Here is an 18,096-nt window from a genome sequence, read left to right on the forward strand (position 1 = left end):
GTTCCTGTCGGGCATCAACAGGTCATCATCGACACAGCGTTATCGCCTGCTGATAACCACTCAACTTCTCAGGGAGATTAGCCGGCATGTTGCCTTTCCACGGATGTGGCACCCTCATGACAAGGCCATGCTAAGGGCAAACTGACTGCTTTATTTTAGCTTTACATTACCGCAGTCAGTCCAGCACAATACGCCAATTGTATTTCACTATTACTCGCGTGTCATAATTGGGGATATGGGCTGCTCCGCCCTATATCCCTGATATGCCAACTAGACGAAAAGTGTGTTCTGAGCCTGTATCGCGTATAATAGGCTCATCGTAAAACAAATAATAAGTCTTAAAAATCAGGGTTCACGTGACACTCGGGCTCCAGCCAAGTTTTCCGCATCCGCAGGAACGCTACCCCCCTCTTGAATCATAGCATAGTGGACTCTGCAATGAACAGATTATGAAACTCCCTGCAGATTTACTACGGTCATTTCTGGTGACTGGTCTTGGGGCACCGTGGAAGCTGTGACTGGTTGCCAAGTTTTGTTTTGTGACTGATCATGGGGCATTTGTGACTACTTCGAAGCACAGCTCTGATTGATCACAGTCTTACTGTTGTGAATATTTATATCGATTGAGAAGTCAAGCAGCCACGGGGCGCTGGCCTTGCAGCTGTGAGTATGCATACGGTACATATTCACATGACTATTGTATGCTGGACACTGCTGGTCCATTGTTGCAGTGTGTAAGTGAACTGCAGAACCTATTCCGTGATGAAACACCTACTCCTGAAAGACTGAATGTTTGAGCTAATAGTCTTTTACTTCACTCTCATGCTGCTCATATAATTATACCATACGCCAGAAGACCCTAAGTTACAAGTAGTTCTAAGATTTTGTGGACCATGTGACCATGTGGTACTTTCACTCTACAGCCAAGTCAACCTCTTCGTCAACACACAGGGTTTTCCTCAGACACAAGCGAATGGTTTACTCCACTCTGGAGAAGAACACAGTTTGCTCTCTCAAACACCAACCGCAGATAACTAAGGAATGTACTTCAGAAGTAGGAAGAGCAACAACTGCTAGAATATTGAACTGTCGTCCACACAAAACAAATAAAGACAACTGAAAACCAAACACACATGCAACTGCCAACATGCATGTAACAGCAACTGCAAGCCAGAACTACAGACTCCGCGCAGGGAGGAACAGGGGAAACAGAGCTAACGCTTCCGACTCCGAGAGCTTCGAATAGCAGCGGACAAAACAATCCATCAACCTTGCGTGTCACCTTGCGCTACCGCAAACGAACACCTATGGATGCACAGTGCAGCACAGACTCAGTGCATGCACGGTGTAATAACTGGAGTACATGTAAACCGACAACGGTCACCTTGCACCCTATGCAGTAAGTTACATAGGCGGTGCCAACAAAAGAGCAGGGTTCGTGTATCGTGCACACTCCAATGGCACAGCAGAAAATGTTCTCACCAACATCCACTGCTAGCTGTTTTGTCATCTTGCTGTGCCAAATGATGCTGTATAGACGCGCCAAGCAGAAATGGACTGCTTATGAGCGTGAACAGGCTGGATGGGGTGACTGATGGACTGTCGGAGTTGGCGAACCACAGAAATCGTGTCGCAACTCGGTATGCTGGGTTGGCACTGATTTGTAAAATGGCCTTCTCAGTATCGCAGGTCATGACGATTGGTGGCAGGCAAAATCGTAGAACAATGATGAATTGCCTAATGGCTAGGTCGTTGTTAGTAAGATTGCCTGAATCCTGGATGTCAACACAGTCTAGGTCCCACAGATCTGGGATGGTGCAGGAGTCGGAAGTTGCATCAGTTAGAGAAACGATAGCTGGCATGGCTGCTCATCGGCGTAGCTGAGTGCTTGGAGTGACGTGTTCGGCCAGTCACCACAAAACCGACTGTGGTAGGCAGAAACTGTAGTCCTGGCGGAAGTCCTCTGGTGCTCCACGTCAACTGAGACTCCCAGAGGAAATCTGCACCGATCAAGACGACTGACTATCTTACGGTCAATGGCGATACTGGTTGATGCTGCACTAGCTGCTGTTGCGCTAGATGCTGGTACCTCGTCAGCCACAGGCTGGTCAGCTACTATGTTGGTACTGCTGTCAGATTTCTGTTGAGATTCAGGGCAGATCGTGACATGATGGTGACTCTGATTGGTGACCCATGCGAGAACACACATTACACTTGCGGGTGGCCTTGCACTGAGTTGACCGGTGCCCTGTGCGCAAACACACAAAGCAACGCTTCTGTTCAATCAGTTATTCTTTCCGCTGTGCTACTGTTGTGTATTTCGCGCAGCTCTTGTCCAGGTGAGATCCGCCGCAGAATGCACACCCTCTCATACTGCTGGCATTCCAGTTAACATCAGACCACTTCCTTCTGGTGAACTTTTTGCATGCGCCTGTCACCAGTGCACCTGCAGAATAGTGAGTGACATCTTCTGCTGTAGTACCGCCTGTGTTTGTGCGGCGCAGAAAGGCGTCTTGCATGATAACATAACGCTTCAGTGCTGTTCTGAAGTCATTCAGTTTCCATTGTGTCCCTGCATCTGAAAAGCCTCGCGATTCGTCCAGTTGAATCAGCGTTCGGCATGATCTGTATCTTGGTCACAGCACCGTGTGACGATCTGGTGACATCAGACGGATATAATACACAAGAGACAATTGTGATATTTCTACGTTGTGTTTACTTCAGATACATAATCTAAAAAAAGGGGGGTTGTCAACCGACAACCGCTCTATTTAGTTGCTTTTCACTCTTTAGATGAAAATTCTTTTATTAATTATGTCGAAAAATTATGCGGTTGTCAGTTGACAACCACCCTTTAATTTACACTGCAGTTGCGTGATGTCCACCACTTTCTGTACATAATCTAAGAGTACTAACAGCCACTGACTTCCAACTACCAAGGGAAAGCAAGCCCAAGCGCAGGAGAACCGTGCGCGCGCGCGGGTACGTGACATGTAATATCGTAGTAGAGCTGGCAGGCAAGGCATGATCAGGGGTTCAGGCCCTGCCTGTAAACGCTCTGATTGGCTCAAACCCTGGCAACAATCACGTGACATGTCTGAAAGTACAAGTAGTTGCGATTTATGCTGAAGTTCTAACTAACGGAACACGTGCAGCGCTACACCATGAACCGTGTGGAAACAAAAATAAGTAGAGGAGACACGGGATAACAGACATGAACTCAGGGTCAAACTGATAACTGTGAAACGTGAATGCATGCAGTATATGGAGACAAAACAAAGTCACAGAATTCAGTACGTAACAAGTACTACACACTAACCTCGTACATGAGAATGTCACGACACCATTTGAATTAGCTCTTACACCCCACTTATGTTTCAGTCAGTAAGAGTACACATGCGTACTTACGTTGACTCTATTTTATCTGACTTGTCCAACACCATCGTTGTGAGCCTTCGGCACTTGGGAATACACAGGACGGATAAGATAGCAGCAAGAGCATCTCCCCGCTCTGTGAACACAGCTCAGACGCCATGCTTCATGATTGTGTGCCCATGGAATACAAGGACACACTAGACTTGGTGCAGCTAACGAAATGGATGAACGGTCGACGGCCTAAGTGTTCTCCTTCCAAGTTCCTCGATCAACACTGACAGTCACCACATACCATGCTTGATGTTTCAAGCACCATCGGCGCAGGCCACGTTTTTCGGCACCGACGATTTGTTCGTCCACCAAAAGTCGAAACAAATGTTTCTCACTTGAACACTCCATAGAGCTGCCGCTGTTGTGCCAAGGCCCATTGGCGCATGGTGTGTATACTCCAAATCTACATGTATGATGATGGGTCACTGCTGACGTTTCTGCTCTTGGACAGTGCAACGCCGCATGAAGATATGTTGTGGCTCCACAATCGCTGAGAACGCTAGTGTGCGTCCATGGAATACTAAAACACAATAGGCGCGGCGCAGCTAACGCCCACTTGGATGAATCGGAGTGGTGGCGAGTGCATTCTCCTTCCTCGGTGAACACTGCTGGTCACCCTGTTTGATGATCCACCAAACACCGTCGGTGCAGGCCGCGTTTTTTCGGAACCAGCCATTTATTCGTCCACCAACAATAGAAATTAATGTTTCTCACTTGAACACTCTGTAGAGCTGTCGCTGTCGTGACAAGGCCGTGTATACTCCAAGTCTACATGTAGGATGAAGAGTAACAGTTACTGCTGATAATGAAGTTTGCGCTCGTGGACAATACAACGCTGTGTGAAGTAAATTGTGGCTCCACAATCGCTCTGAATGCTAATGTGTGTCCATGGAATACTAAAACACAATAGGCGCGGTGCAGCTAACGCCCAACGTGGATGAAACGGACAACAGCAGCGACTAGAGCGTTCTCCTTCCTCGGTGAACACTGCTACAAGACATTATGCTTGATGATTCACCAAATACCATCGTTGGGGGCCAAGTTTTCCGGCGCCAGCGAGTTGTTCGTCCACCAACTATTAAACTTTGATGAGTCTTTCTTCAACACTTCGTAGAGCAGCCGCGCAAGGCCTTTCCTTCGCGTTAGGGTAGCGATCCTTCCTAGATGATATCGCTATTCATTGTTACTTTTTACTACAATGAGTAGTGTTTCTCCGAAAATAAAGTCAGCTGCCTGGGCATTAGGCATTAGACTGATTAGTGCTGCCTAGGCCTAGGCGCCTAGCGCCTGGACTTGGAAAAAAATTGATTTTGCAAGTCTTCAATCATGTTTGCATGTACGCGCTATCCAGCCATGTGGCGTGAACAGATTGCCTGACGTGAAAGGTAGCGCGGGCCACGGGTGTTTGCAGTGCATGAACTCTGGCCAGTCGTCCCCGTACGCAAAATGCGTACGCATTTGGATCTACCGTACATTTCCTCGTGTTTTGGGCGAATCTGACCGGTACGACGCTGTCGAATAGGGCCTGAATTTGCCCTGAACCAGCCGCTATCGAAGTAAAATTAGGTGTTTTGAAGACCACACGGGAACACTGCGGCCATGTCTTCTTTCCTGCGTCGTTTGTTTGAAAATCGGAGTGTTTTTGAGCTCGTAGTTTCGTCTCGTTGTGGAATGGCCGTGCGTACATTCTTCTTGGAATTACCAAAGTCACACCCCCGTTTATTACATTACTAGGAGTTTTGCCGGCAGCCACGATAGTTTTTATCCCTGCTTCCATACATCCTTTCATCGAACAGCCAAACGAAACTTTGTGGCGCGCCTTAGTTTTTTGTGGCGCGGGGGTCTCAAGTTTGTCACTTCGAGTTGTACACAACAGCCGCATCATCTCAAAGGACCAAAAAAACCAAGCGAGCAAAGTATTTCAACGTTGCGATTATGCCTGGCCTACTGTGAAGATGGAGGCTTCTACTCGGTAGCAGATACTCGTATCAATAAGCTGGGAGGGAGAGCGTGGCGAGTAAAATGTTGGGATGAAAAGAGCCACATTCTCTCTCGGAAAAGGTCGTCGTTCCCACACACGTTCACTTGCTCTACCCAGATCTGCAGAAGGCTAGATTTTGCATGCACGTGCGTCGGTGCGAGATTCGCATCCGCCGCGCACATAGGCAGAGTCGAAATTTTTGTACTCTCGGATTTGCCGCCATCTTGACGAGTGGCCGCTGCGAAACACCCGTGGGGCGCGCGCGAGTCGATCGTACGCGCTCGCGGACGTGTCTGACACGTGAAACGAAAAGATTTTTTTGGCGGGTAGTCGGCAAAAATTAAGTGACGGTCCCTTTTAGTCCTTCGCAGTGCCCCATTAATTGCATTGTACAAAACAAAAGTCATGTACACTGTATATACGTGTACAGTCATGTACATGTAGATTGATTTGAATTTGTAGAATGTTCATGGTACAATACTGACAGTATTTTTATTGTTGTTTGTTCACGGGAACCGGTCATCCCATAAGAATATTTTGCAACTGTCACTCTCCACTTTATTAGTTGGTTGAGCCTGCTTTTATTTCCAGGGATTTTCGTTTTGCTTTTTCGACGGGGACAGCGCAGTTCCTTCTTGCTCGTGTGTGTGTTCAACACAAGCACTTTCACTAATACCAGGCCGACCGACACTTGCAACCTTGTGGAATGGCTTAGAAAGTGTGGACGCAGTGATATTGAGCATGGAGGAGATCGGGGAGAACCTGTATTCATTTACTGACTCGCCTCTCACCGAGGATAAATTTTCTGATGACTACGATCAGTACTTGGGTACAAGCACTGCGCTCATCATTGACAATGGTAAGGAAACAGTAGGGGCGTAGCCAGGATAGTGATCAAGGGGGGGGGGGGGGGGGGGCACGACTTTCCCCACACAAAAGTAAATTGTACATGCACTTATGTTGTTCCTTTCATGCATACCGTATTATTTTGATCCGTGAAATGGGGCCGGAGTGGGGGGAAGCAAAATTCGCCCCACAGTTGACGCTGAAGATCAATCAGTGAATAGCAAATCTCCAACCGGGGAGTAGTAGTATGGTATTTTACTACTCCCTTCTTCCAACTAATGATGGCCTAAGTCTTGGATGCTGCTTTCTCCAGAATTATCACACTCTCCATCGAACTTAACGTCAGATTTCTCGGCCCATTTTTGCTCTTCGTCGTGTTTGATAGTGCAGTAAGGCATCCTTGATCAAACCTTCACTATTTCCCACAAAAACGCAAACTGCACTTCAGCATTACTTTCACTCTTCTGCTGCTGTACCCACACTTGCAATACATGAAAGAAACATCTTTGCCTTTTCACAACCGCCGACGCGACCAATCAACAGCCAGAACTACATTATACAAAACATAGCGCGAACAAACTGCTATGTCTGACGTCTGTTTTCCATAGACCGTGTTGCTACTTCTACCCATGGCGTGTTTGTATGATTCTTTGCTTCTAACAAAACATGTGGAGTGCGATACAAATCATGTGCTGAGCCTGCTGAGGCCTGACGTGACACTGCGCAGCGGCAGGTATGAAGCGGAGTTGCCCTTGACTAGAAATGTCATTGCAAAATGGCCAATCATGAGACAAAATAGTCAACTGCATGTGGATTGGTTTCAGATACATTGTACTTGTAGGTCTGAACCAGGGAGTAGTACAACACCTACTACTCCCTGGTCTGAACAGGGATGGCTACAGTGTGCGCGTTGTGCAAAGTAGGTTACACATGTGATCAGCGGTCCGCGTATTATGGTCTCTCTCGAACCAGCTCAGCTGCGAACCAAGATCAAAATTTTTAGGGGGATTCTTTGGCACCCAAAGCACCCCCCCCCCCCCCCCTGCCTACGCCCCTGAACAGGTAGCACAAGTCAGCATTCGAGCTGATGACCTAGGGAAGGATGGATCACTTTTAGTACCTCTGGGTAGATTCAACGTCACGTGTATCTTATCTTGCAAGTCTTGAGCTAGGCGCTTTCACCACTTCACGTCTCACCAAGACGGCATACTCTGAAGAGTATGCGGCTGCCTGCATGCTCTCCATTCAGGGCTGCGATGGCAGAATTTCACATCACGTGGCATTGTTTGGTAGGTTACGTCATCACCAGGGAGTCCGTAGCATTGTTCGGTGGGTTACGTCATCACCAAGGAGTCCGTAGCATTGTTTGGTAGGTTACGTCATCACCAGGGAGTCCGTAGCATTGTTCGGTGGGTTACGTCATCACCAGGGAATCCGTAGCATTGTTTGGTAGGTTACGTTAGGACCAGGGAGTCCGTAGCATTGTTTGGTAGGTTACGTCATCACCAGGGAGTCCGTAGCATTGTTTGGTAGGTTACGTCATCACCAGGGAATCCGTAGCATTGTTACGTCATCACCAGGGAGTTCGTAGCATTGTATGGTAGGTTACGTTAGGACCAGGGAGTCTGTAGCATTGTTTGGTAGGTTACGTCATCACCAGGGAATCCGTAGCATTGTATGGTAGGTTACGTTAGGACCAGGGAGTCTGTAGCATTGTTTGGTAGGTTACGTCATCACCAGGGAGTCTGTAGCATTGTTTGGTAGGTTACGTCATCACCAGGGAGTCTGTAGCATTGTTTGGTAGGTTACGTTAGGACCAGGGAAGGGAGTCCGTAGCATTGTTTGGTAGGTTATGTTAGGACCAGGGAGTCCGTAGCATTTAGTGAGATGACACGGGAGCTTGTAGCCGAAGCGGTGTGTGCTTCGACCCCGGGTTTTGAAGTTCCACGGGGTCCGGCGTTTGTGCAGCTCATGATTGCTGCATCGACCTGCTGACCCCTAGTGTGGCCCAATCAAATGGTATACATCGGCCCTGTTCCACAGTCCACTGTAACTGGCAGCGTGGGGTCGAAACCCGCGTCGTTTAGCGTTGCAGTCGCCTGTGCCGTCTCTCAAGATGCTACAACTGCCCGGTGAGAACACGGTGCAAGTCAACCATCGGCCAGAGAGTCACACCCGAATCAGGCTCAGCGTCCAGTCAACCATCGGCCAGAGAGTCGCACCCGAATCAGGCTCAGCGTCCAGTCAACCGTCGGCCAGAGAGTCGCACCCGAATCAGGCTCAGCATCCAGTCAACAATCGGCCAGAGAGTCGCACCCGAATCAGGCTCAGCGTCCAGTCAACCGTCGGCCAGAGAGTCGCACCCGAATCAGGCTCAGCGTACAGCTCTGTGGCGTATGTGTAGTACCATGTCCAGGTGCAAGCATTGTGTGCACTCTTGTCAGGCGATGTGTGAAGTTCTGCCGTCACAGACCCGATAGACTGCACGCTCTTTGGCGTTATGTACTGTAAAACGGGTAACGTTTGCGACAATAAATGTTTGCGTTTTACAAATTGAGACTCATTTGCGCTGTTTAACCCTTTGTGGACGGACTGTACGAGTTTCGATCTAATAAGATCGAAACTTCGTAACTTCGTAACTCCATCGTTTCTTGAGCAAATTCCACAATCGAAGGGTCTACGTGGTAGCGGGAAGTCCAAGCTGTCCAATGCAACAATCGCCGAAGAGTTACAATGTCGGACGCCAGAGATATCGCACGCCGTATGCTTACCTCGGCAAATTCAAATTTTTGATCGATCATTTCGCCATTTTGGGGGAAAATCCCTTTTCGTGTGCTCTTTGAGCGACTGAGCACATGATAATGACGTAGCAAGCTGAAGTTTGAATCGTCTCAAACAGATTTGAGCGTTCTGCGATGAAGGAGAGTGGAATGGCGTTGATGAGACGAATTTGCTTGCATATCAGGCTTGGAGACGACTTTGCTGTGTTACCGCGCCTGATTTGTGGTGGCCGGATAATGGAGATTGGTACCCTGACGTAGCTCTCGCCAAGAGCTTTCCAATGAGCCCTTGATTGTGAAAATCAAGTGAAGTACACCAAAGTTATGACATGGAAAAGTTGAAAATTTTACTGACATTTTGTAATTCTGGTGCATACTGTGCTAGTAATCCGTCCATAAAGGGTTAATGTTTGCGATTGAATACATTTTATTTTTATTTTTTTACTTAGGCCACAGCTTCCAATCATGACATGCAAAGCAGCGGTGCAGCATCGCAGGCATGAATCGTGGACGTGGTGACGGGGTCTGATGTGCTCTGCCGACATAGGGTCTCGGCTTCACTGCACAGCAAACGCGTCGAAAGAAAACGGGGGCTAATAATTATCGGGAGATGGGGGGGGGGGGGGAGAAGAAGAGAAGAAGGAGAGAGATCGAGAGAGAGAGGGAGAGAGAGAGAGAGAGAGAGAGAGAGAGAGAGAGAGAGAGAGAGAGAGAGAGAGAGAGAAGAGAGAGAGAGAGAGAGAGAGAGAGAGAGAGAGAGAGAGAGAGAGATTGAATACATACTTTTTTGAACTTTACGTGGCGCGAGTTTGCGTTGTTCCAAGTTTGCGATTCGGGGCCTCTCGCAAAATTCGCAAACATTTTTACATCGCAATAGTTACCCGTTTTACAGTATGTACTCTGGATGCGAAGAGACAACTTGTTTTATTCAAAGCCCCACATTTAAGTGAATAATAGCAAGAAGGTACAAGAGAGGAGCTAGAGAGGATCAGTCACGCAATACGGTTAATTCCCATCGCCGGTCGGATAATTATTCATCCCTACGCAAGAAGTAGGTCGTTATTAAGGAAAAATAATAATATTTTACCAAGCATGCCTGCAAACGACGCAGAACACACTATTATTGATGCAGCCAGCCTACAAATCATGCAAGCGGCATTGATCGAGAAATGATGAGCGTGCTCGGCGACGCAAATAGGAAGCCCTGCATCCACGAAAGCACGTTGCAAACCATTTTAATAGCAAGAAAGAGATACAGCACCTCAATCTTGCCATAACGCTTGAATAACGTAAATCAGAATGCTTGTTGATAATTAAGCCAACCAAATTCTTCAGGGCACGTGAACACTCCTGGCTGCACATACCATTGGTAGCAAAAACCAAGGGCGTGAATGCACCTCTCTCGACATGTATTACCCTCTGCAGGTATGAGTCATACCAATATATGTAACTATAGTAATAGCGATCGTAGTCAAGAAAGCATAGTGCGAAGAAAACATAGTGAAGATGGTGAATAGAAGGAAATGGAACGAGAACGCTTGTTGTGAGTGACAAATACATGTAGTCCCGTCGGCTGAGCTGATTGTCTGGGCACTTTGCCACACATGTACAAGTGACGTGTTGCACACTGGTGAGTGAGCAGATTGCAATAGAGGTGATTCCCGTAGCTATGCAAAAGACGTTAATTCAGTAACGTCTGGCGCTAGCCAGGGTCCACACAGCTTTAATTTCGTGTTTGTTTGTGCCATCCGCATGCCTGGCGCTATCCCGTACCGTACCATCAAAGACAGCTGGCCACAATATTCAAATAGGGCTTTCAAATGCAAGATCATAACGTGAAGCAACTTGGAAGAATGAGCGTGCGAAGTGTATCGGGGGAATGCATGCAGGGCGATAGTGCGGGTTCGAATCCCAGGTTGTCTTGAAAAAAATAGAAGAAATGAAAAAAATTATAACATCCCTATGCTTTTTTGCCTAGGTCATCAAGGTGGTAGGCTGTGTCGTATTACCCTCGAATGCAAAGAGAATGTTTGATATAGCCAATCAATGGAAAAAACCCATTTCCATCAGTTCTAATAACATGCATGATGAGCTAGCCAGGCAAAAAAGCATAGCGTAGGGCCCTGAGCTTCCAAGCTCTCTCGTTTGAATGAGGTCACAGGGATGAATTTATCCTGTTGCGATGCAAAATCGATCTACTGCTACTCGAAAGTCACCGTGACTCGCAGAAAATTGCGATACATACAGGCTATCCATGCCTAGCCTGTGCTGTCAAGTAACATGAATACTGTGCAGTGTATGTGGTGCAGGTACTCTCAATCTGGGTGCACATGTATGCTTCAGTCGTTTCTCTGCAAACGGGCTTTCAGGCATCACTCTCAAGAAGGACAATGTGGTAAACACCCAACCTTCAAAGAAAAATGCTAATCAAAATCAAAGACTTCTGCACAATTGTGATTTCGTATAACAGAAACTGCTATGCAAAAATATGAACGTAAATTCATCCCTGGGTCATCGCATATGCTTTGCATGGGGCGCGTGGAGTGGAAACCTGTGCTAGTTTTGTGTTGAGTGGCAAACAGTTCTACATTGTAGTGTGTAGATAAGTCTTGAATGCCCAGTTTGTATTTAGTTTGGATTGAGTGGGGCAACCAGACAAGCAGTGCTAGTTTTGAGTGGCAAACCAGCTCTAGCACGCCAATGCACCACTGCTTTGCCAGTCCGTGCAACGTACTTTGAATCATGACATAATCGCATAATCTCCACACGTGCAGAGGAATATCAGCACATTCAGCAGAGATAGCATACGCGTTGCCATGCAGTGAATCTGCCGTGAACAATCACCGTGATCACTCCTGCATGAGACCAGTCACCCCATCCAAACCTGTGTGTGTGTGTGTGTGTGTGTGTGCGTGCGCGCATGTGCATGCATGTTCATGTGCTTGTTTGTACTGTTACTTCAATTGTTCAGGTGCATATCAATGTCGGGCTGGCTGGTCTCGCGATGACTCGCCGCGTCTCGTCTTTCGAAACCTTGTAGCCAAAGGGCGCAACAGGAAGGTAAGCAATACCAGTACAATGTATGATTAGCGGCCAGAATCTGCCGGTAGCAATGCGCATTGTCAAATAAGGCGAATATGGACTGCATGATTAATGCATGTGGGTATGCTGAGATCCAGACTGTGCTGTTCAATGCCCTACACACGACTATACCCGGGGTGGCCGCGTGGGGCTGGTGCTGGTGGTGCGAACTATCGTAAGGTCTTGTGTAAATGCCGCAGCCAGTGGCAGTGGCACGATAACTCGTACGTCATGAGTTTACATGTACGAGCGGATTATGCATACAACAGGTCGGCGACAGACAGTGGGATGTAGTGAAGCCTGTGGGATGTTACTATCATGTAGTGAAGCCTGAGGGATCTAGTGGTGCAGACAGTGGATGTAGTGAAGCCTGGGGGATCTAGTGGTGCAGACAGTGGATGCAGTGAAGCCTGAGGGATCTAGTGGTGCAGACAGTGGATGTAGTGAAGCCTGTGGGATCTAGTGGTGCAGACAGTGGATGTAGTGAAGCCTGAGGGATCTAGTGGTGCAGACAGTGGATGCAGTGAAGCCTGTGGGATCTAGTGGTGCAGACAGTGGATGCAGTGAAGCCTGTGGGATCTAGTGGTGCAGACAGTGGATGTAGTGAAGTCTGTGGGATCTAGTAGTGCATATAGTGCATGTTGAAGCTGCAGCAGCTACTATACAAGGGCGACTTGTGCGATATGGTGTTTCAAAAAGTGCGTCTTCTATAGACCCATTGCGCAATGACGTAATTTGTACCAAAACACCCTTCACAGCCACCTGGGGGGGGGGGGGGGGGGGGGTCGTCTGGGGTGTTGAACAGTGCACTCCTGATCCCAGCATACTCACAAGCATTACTCATGCATTCCATATTTGGCTGTGAAGGGTGTTTTTACGTCATTGCGCAATGGGTCCATTCAGCGCTATTCAAGTGTGGATTTTATAGAAGACTTAGCAGTATTTCATTGCACATTGTGCTGGTTCTAAACTTAGATCTTGTCTCTTGTTCTTGAGCTTATTTGCAATGATGACTGTCTTTGACGGCAGGGGGTTACAGTTGTGTTGCGAATCGCAATGCACAGGGAAATCTGCCTTGTCAGACCTTTCGGCCAGTATGAAACGGTCTGCGTTGGCCTCCTGTGAGACTTTGTTAGGATTGGACATGGGCATGATCAAGTGATGGCCGGACTGTGTGCGTGGATGCACGTCTTGGGGTCATGATTTCACTTCGCTGTTGGGGGCTGCGCGGTGGATACGGGCAAAGGGCTGGAAAGTGCTACGTCACTGTCAGCCTGGTGTCATGACAACGCCGACTTTTGGCTCTACTCGGATCCCGTCTTTTTATGGATCCATACACGTTCGGGTGGTTCTCCTTCACAGCATAGTGCCACTTCCACCGGTAGTGACTGCCATGGGCCCACCCAGTCAGGGACCCAATCCTGGTACAGTACAATTACACCTACCTGCAATACCCCTGGTATGAGGGATTCACCCATCGCATCCTTTACTTCACCATGGACAGAGTGGATCCAAAAGTCAATATTTGTCGTTAGATTTTGACTTCTGACGGCATTGCTTTCAACCCCTTTTCTCGTGCTTTTCTTAGCCACCATGTATTTACTTTTGGGTATTGCTAGGAGGCAGCTGCCACACTGTTTTTCTGAATGAGTGTTTTCTTGCCGTGCTTTCAATTGGTTTGGCATGCGACCCTTACTAGATAACTGTACTTACAAGCTTGTGCTGCCAACATGATGATGATGATGCATACGTACTACTGTCGTGGTGTTAAGTTTTTAACCCATTCCCCCAGTCCTGTTGCTGCTGCTGCTGCTGCTGCTGTGTGTGTGTGTGTGTGTGTGTGTGTGTGTGTGTGTGTGTGTGTGTGTATGGTGTGTGTATGGTGTGTGTGTGTGTGTGCGTGTGTGTCAAAAAAAAATTTTCGCGGAGAGGAAGCAGATTTGTTAGCTCCTGGTTTTCTCTTTGTTGGCCTCCTCCACGGGGCGGCCTTGGCCTTCTGGTCAGGGTCGTCCCTGGGTATTGACAGGCAGTAGGCTTTTCATGCCTTGCAGCCGGTTTCGCTCGCGCGGAAGGACATTCAGTGAGCTGACGACCAGGGCGGGTAATTTGTTGCCGTCACCGTCTTCTTGCGTCCTTTCCGCATCCTCCGCAGTGGCGTGGCGAGCCCTCGGATCAATCCCCAGCCTGAAACAATGCAGTGGCGTTCGGCAAAACAAGTGGATTCCTGGATGAAAAAGGATACAGGTCACACTCGCAACAATTTATTACTGCGCGGTGATAGCTGGAATTGTGAATTTGTTCGTGTTGTTTGGACCTGAGTGGCCAGTCGTCGTGCGGCGATGGTGTAGTGATGTTATCTTGCTGCGCATACTCCTCGTCGTTTCGTGAAAGTACGTCTTGTGGAGCCCTTGTGGAACGTTCGGTGCCCACCCTCCAGCTCAAGATTGTGCTTTCCTGGTGCATGAAGGCCGAAGCAGTACGCGTACAGACGTTGTGGAACAGAACATCATGTTCACATTAATTTTGTGCCTTTCTTCAGTCGTTGCATGTTATAGTGGACCTACGTTACAGCAGACTGTTCATCTGGTTTGTGATATTTCCTTCCTCTGTTTGTGAGTCCCTTTCCATCAATATGGCAGCTTGTTTTGATTTCCTTTTTTTTCAATTCATTTTGCTGTACTTTCTGTTTTGTTTGCGCCACTGCCCCTCACCTTGCGCTCAGTTCTCTGAGTGGAGGGCGGCGTGACCCCAAGGGGTAGCTGATTGATAGTAGTAGTAGTAGTAGTAGTAGTGTGCGTGTGTGTGTGTGTGTGTGTGTGTGTCATGCTGGCTGGTTGGTAAAATTCAGGAGATGGAGGCAATGGTGGTTGGCAACGACATAGGGAATCTGGAATCAATGCGCTGGGCACTGCGCTCTCCTTTTGATCGTAACTTGGTAACTCACTACGACACACAGGTGAGCGAATGCAGTGTGTAATTGATTTCTTTTGTGCATGCGATCACTGCTGACTAGTCTCTTGTAGCTGAGTGTGATGCTGATTGGATGCCAGAAGATGCTGTGACTATATTGAGTACTGTAAAAGCAGAAATTTTCCGTGGTGTTTTATTTTCGGTAACTTCGGTGCGGAGTATTTCCCCGAAAATAAACGAGAGAGCTTGGAAGCTCAGGGCCCTACGCTATGGTTTTTTGCCTAGCTAGCTCATCATGCATGTTATTAGAACTGATGGAAATGTTTTTTTTTCCATTGATTGGCTACATCAAACTTTCTCTTTGCATTCGAGGGTAATACGACACCGTCTACCACCTTGATGACCTAGGCAAAAAAAAAGCATAGGGATGTTATAAATTTTTCATTTCTCCTATTTTTTTAAGACATAACCTGGGATTCGAACCCGCCTATCGCCCTGCATGCATTCCCCCGATACACTTCGCATACATATTCATTCTTCCAAGTTGCTTCAAGTTATGATCTTGCATTTGAAAGCCCTATTTGAATATTGTGGCCAGCTGTGTGTGGCCAGTTGTCTTTGATGGTACAGCACGGTACGGGACAGGTACGGTCGAGGGTAATACGACACCGTCTACCACCTTGATGACCTAGGCAAAAAAAGCATAGGGATGTTATAAATTTTTCATTTCTCCTATTTTTTCAAGACATAACCTGGGATTCGAACCCGCACTATCGCCCTGCATGCATTCCCCCGATGCACTTCGCAATGAAGTTCGCATACATACTCATTCTTCCAAGTTGCTTCACGTTATGATCTTGCATTTGAAAGCCCTATTTGAATATTGTGGCCAGCTGTTTGTGGCCAGCTGTCTTTGATGGTACGGTACAGTACGGTACGGGATAGCGCCAGGCATGCCGATGGCACAAATAAACAAACACGGAATTAAAGCTGTGTGGACCCTGGCTAGCGCCGGACGTTACTGAAGTAACGTCTTTTGCATAGCTACGGGAATACAACTAGTACTAGTACACTTACCTGGGAAACGGGTTTACCGAAAGTTTCCCTCCACCGAACCTCCGATTTTGGAGAGTACCGAAAATATTACACCACCTAAAAATTCTGCTGATACAGTACATGGACAATGCAGCCACAACTTGTACGTGTACAATCACACTGCATCTTATTCCTCTGCACTTCTATCTGCATGCCTACAGGTACTGGTCCATGGTTTGTTGGGATGACCCGAAGGCTTCGTACTGCATGTACGGCCGAGTCTTGCTAGCGTGACATTGAAATGGGAACATTGGTTTGTTCTGCCAACTCTTCTGGCTATTATTAACTGTTGGTCTGACCAGCAAAGTAGATTGGAGACTGTTCAGAGAGGCAACGTACCTGTGCTGTAAGCTTTTTTCGCTGATCTTGTTCCTATATTCACAGGAGCTGGTCTTTGATCACATCTGTTCTCGACTGGGAATCAGCTCGGACGGCGCGGTTGGCCACCCTGTTGTCCTTACTGAGCCAGTCTGCAACCCACCGTACTGCAGATCATGTAAGGTTTATTTACTTTTACTTGTACCCATTCCATGAAGGCTGTTAATTCAAGAGACCAGGTTTTCTGTTTCTCATGGCTGCCTGCTCTCACTCACTCACCTGCACACACGCACACATGCGCATACACACACACTCTGCCCTCCCTCCCTTGCTCTCTCTCTCTCTCTCTCTCTCTCTCTCTCTCTCTCTCTCTCTCTCTCTCTCTCTCTCTCTCTCTCTCTCTCTCTCTCTCTCTCTCTCTCTCTCTCTCTCTCTCTCTCTCTCTCTCTCTCTCTCTCTCTCTCTCTCTCTGTCTGTCTGTCTGTCTGTCTGTCTGTCTGTCTGTCTGTCTGTCTATCTACTAGTATCTATCTATCTATCTATCTATCTATCTATCTATCTACTCAAATCTATCTATCTATCTATCTTGCTCACACAAACATGCACACGCACACACACGCGCGCGCGCACACACACGCACACACACACACACACACACCTCAGACCTCAGACCTGCCCATCACGGAAGCGATGATAGCGAACAGCTATGTTAGACATAGCAGCTTGTGCTGGGATTACACCATTCAACAGCTTGCAAGGCTGATGAATTGACCGCCACTAATTTTAGCCTAGTCTACACCACACGGCTGATTGAAGCAGCTTTTTCGGGCGAATGAATCCCTATGTTGGTTGTTCATTGTTCTGTTACTTTGAACGCTCGCCATGTGATACTAGTGAACAGAGTACGTGTATTTCCATGCCCTCTTCCCTGCCTTTCTTGCAGTGATGTCAGAGTTGCTGTTCGAATGCTATTCCGTCCCCTCTGTGTTATACGGTGTGGACAGCCTGTTCAGTCTCTACCATAATCTGCCTGATGCCGGTAGGTGTGTATTACTGTGTATCATCCGCGCATGCGAATCTCGGCGTGTTATCTGTATTGGCTTCTGGCTAATCGGACTCTGCATGCCTGGCAGCATCAACACACAGTACATGTAGTAATAATATTACTACATTATACTGCCTTGCATCGATATTGACCGAGTTACCTGTTACCCTGGCATGCCATGAGCCATGCTAGTACAGCTCACGCACTTGAACCGCTATGGGTGCGTGGCATCAATCAAGAGTACATGAAACTCTGAGTGTGCAGCTTCTGCCTTTTTCTGCACGGGTGTCTGTCACGGCGAAATTCCTGGATTACTGTAAAAGCAGAAATTTTCGGTGGTGTAATATTTTCGGTATTCTCCAAAATCGGCGGTTCGGCGGAGGGAAATTTTCGGTAAACCCGCGTTCCAGGTAAGTGTACAAGTACTATACCGACATTTTCGGTGCGTTTTATTTTCGGTAAAAATTTCGGCACCGAAGTTACCGAAAATAAAACACCACCGAAAATTTCTGCTTTTACAGTACATCATATTTGGTGCAGCTCGGAGGCGGGAAGTGGCGTAGTGCGTACAACTAAGCTACAGTTGTCCAGAAAGAGACCTGCTTGAATCCTGC

At 47.6% G+C, this 18,096-nt stretch overlaps 1 protein-coding gene and 1 long non-coding RNA gene across 2 annotated transcripts in view; one reads left to right on the top strand and one right to left on the bottom strand.

The window, feature by feature from the left end:
* Positions 1 to 598: 598 nt before the first annotated feature.
* LOC135804881 (uncharacterized) lies at positions 599 to 4,693 on the bottom strand. Its single transcript, XR_010551093.1, has 2 exons — positions 3,409 to 4,693; positions 599 to 2,656 (listed from the first exon to the last, which is right to left on the bottom strand). It is a non-coding gene; the product is annotated as an uncharacterized LOC135804881 (long non-coding RNA).
* A 1,142-nt stretch (positions 4,694 to 5,835) lies between these two features.
* LOC135804882 (actin-related protein 5-like) overlaps positions 5,836 to 18,096 on the top strand; it is a 36,991-nt gene continuing 24,730 nt past the window's right edge. The window contains exons 1-5 of the mRNA XM_065318850.1: positions 5,836 to 6,266; positions 12,005 to 12,093; positions 14,963 to 15,070; positions 16,504 to 16,615; positions 17,381 to 17,476. Coding sequence (XP_065174922.1) covers positions 6,149 to 6,266; positions 12,005 to 12,093; positions 14,963 to 15,070; positions 16,504 to 16,615; positions 17,381 to 17,476 — 523 coding nt within the window. The 5' untranslated portion in view covers positions 5,836 to 6,148. The remainder of the gene's footprint in view (positions 6,267 to 12,004; positions 12,094 to 14,962; positions 15,071 to 16,503; positions 16,616 to 17,380; positions 17,477 to 18,096) is intronic.

This window comes from Sycon ciliatum, chromosome 1 (assembly GCF_964019385.1).
Source record: "Sycon ciliatum chromosome 1, ocSycCili1.1, whole genome shotgun sequence".
NCBI classification, from domain to species: Eukaryota; Metazoa; Porifera; class Calcarea; order Leucosolenida; family Sycettidae; genus Sycon; species Sycon ciliatum.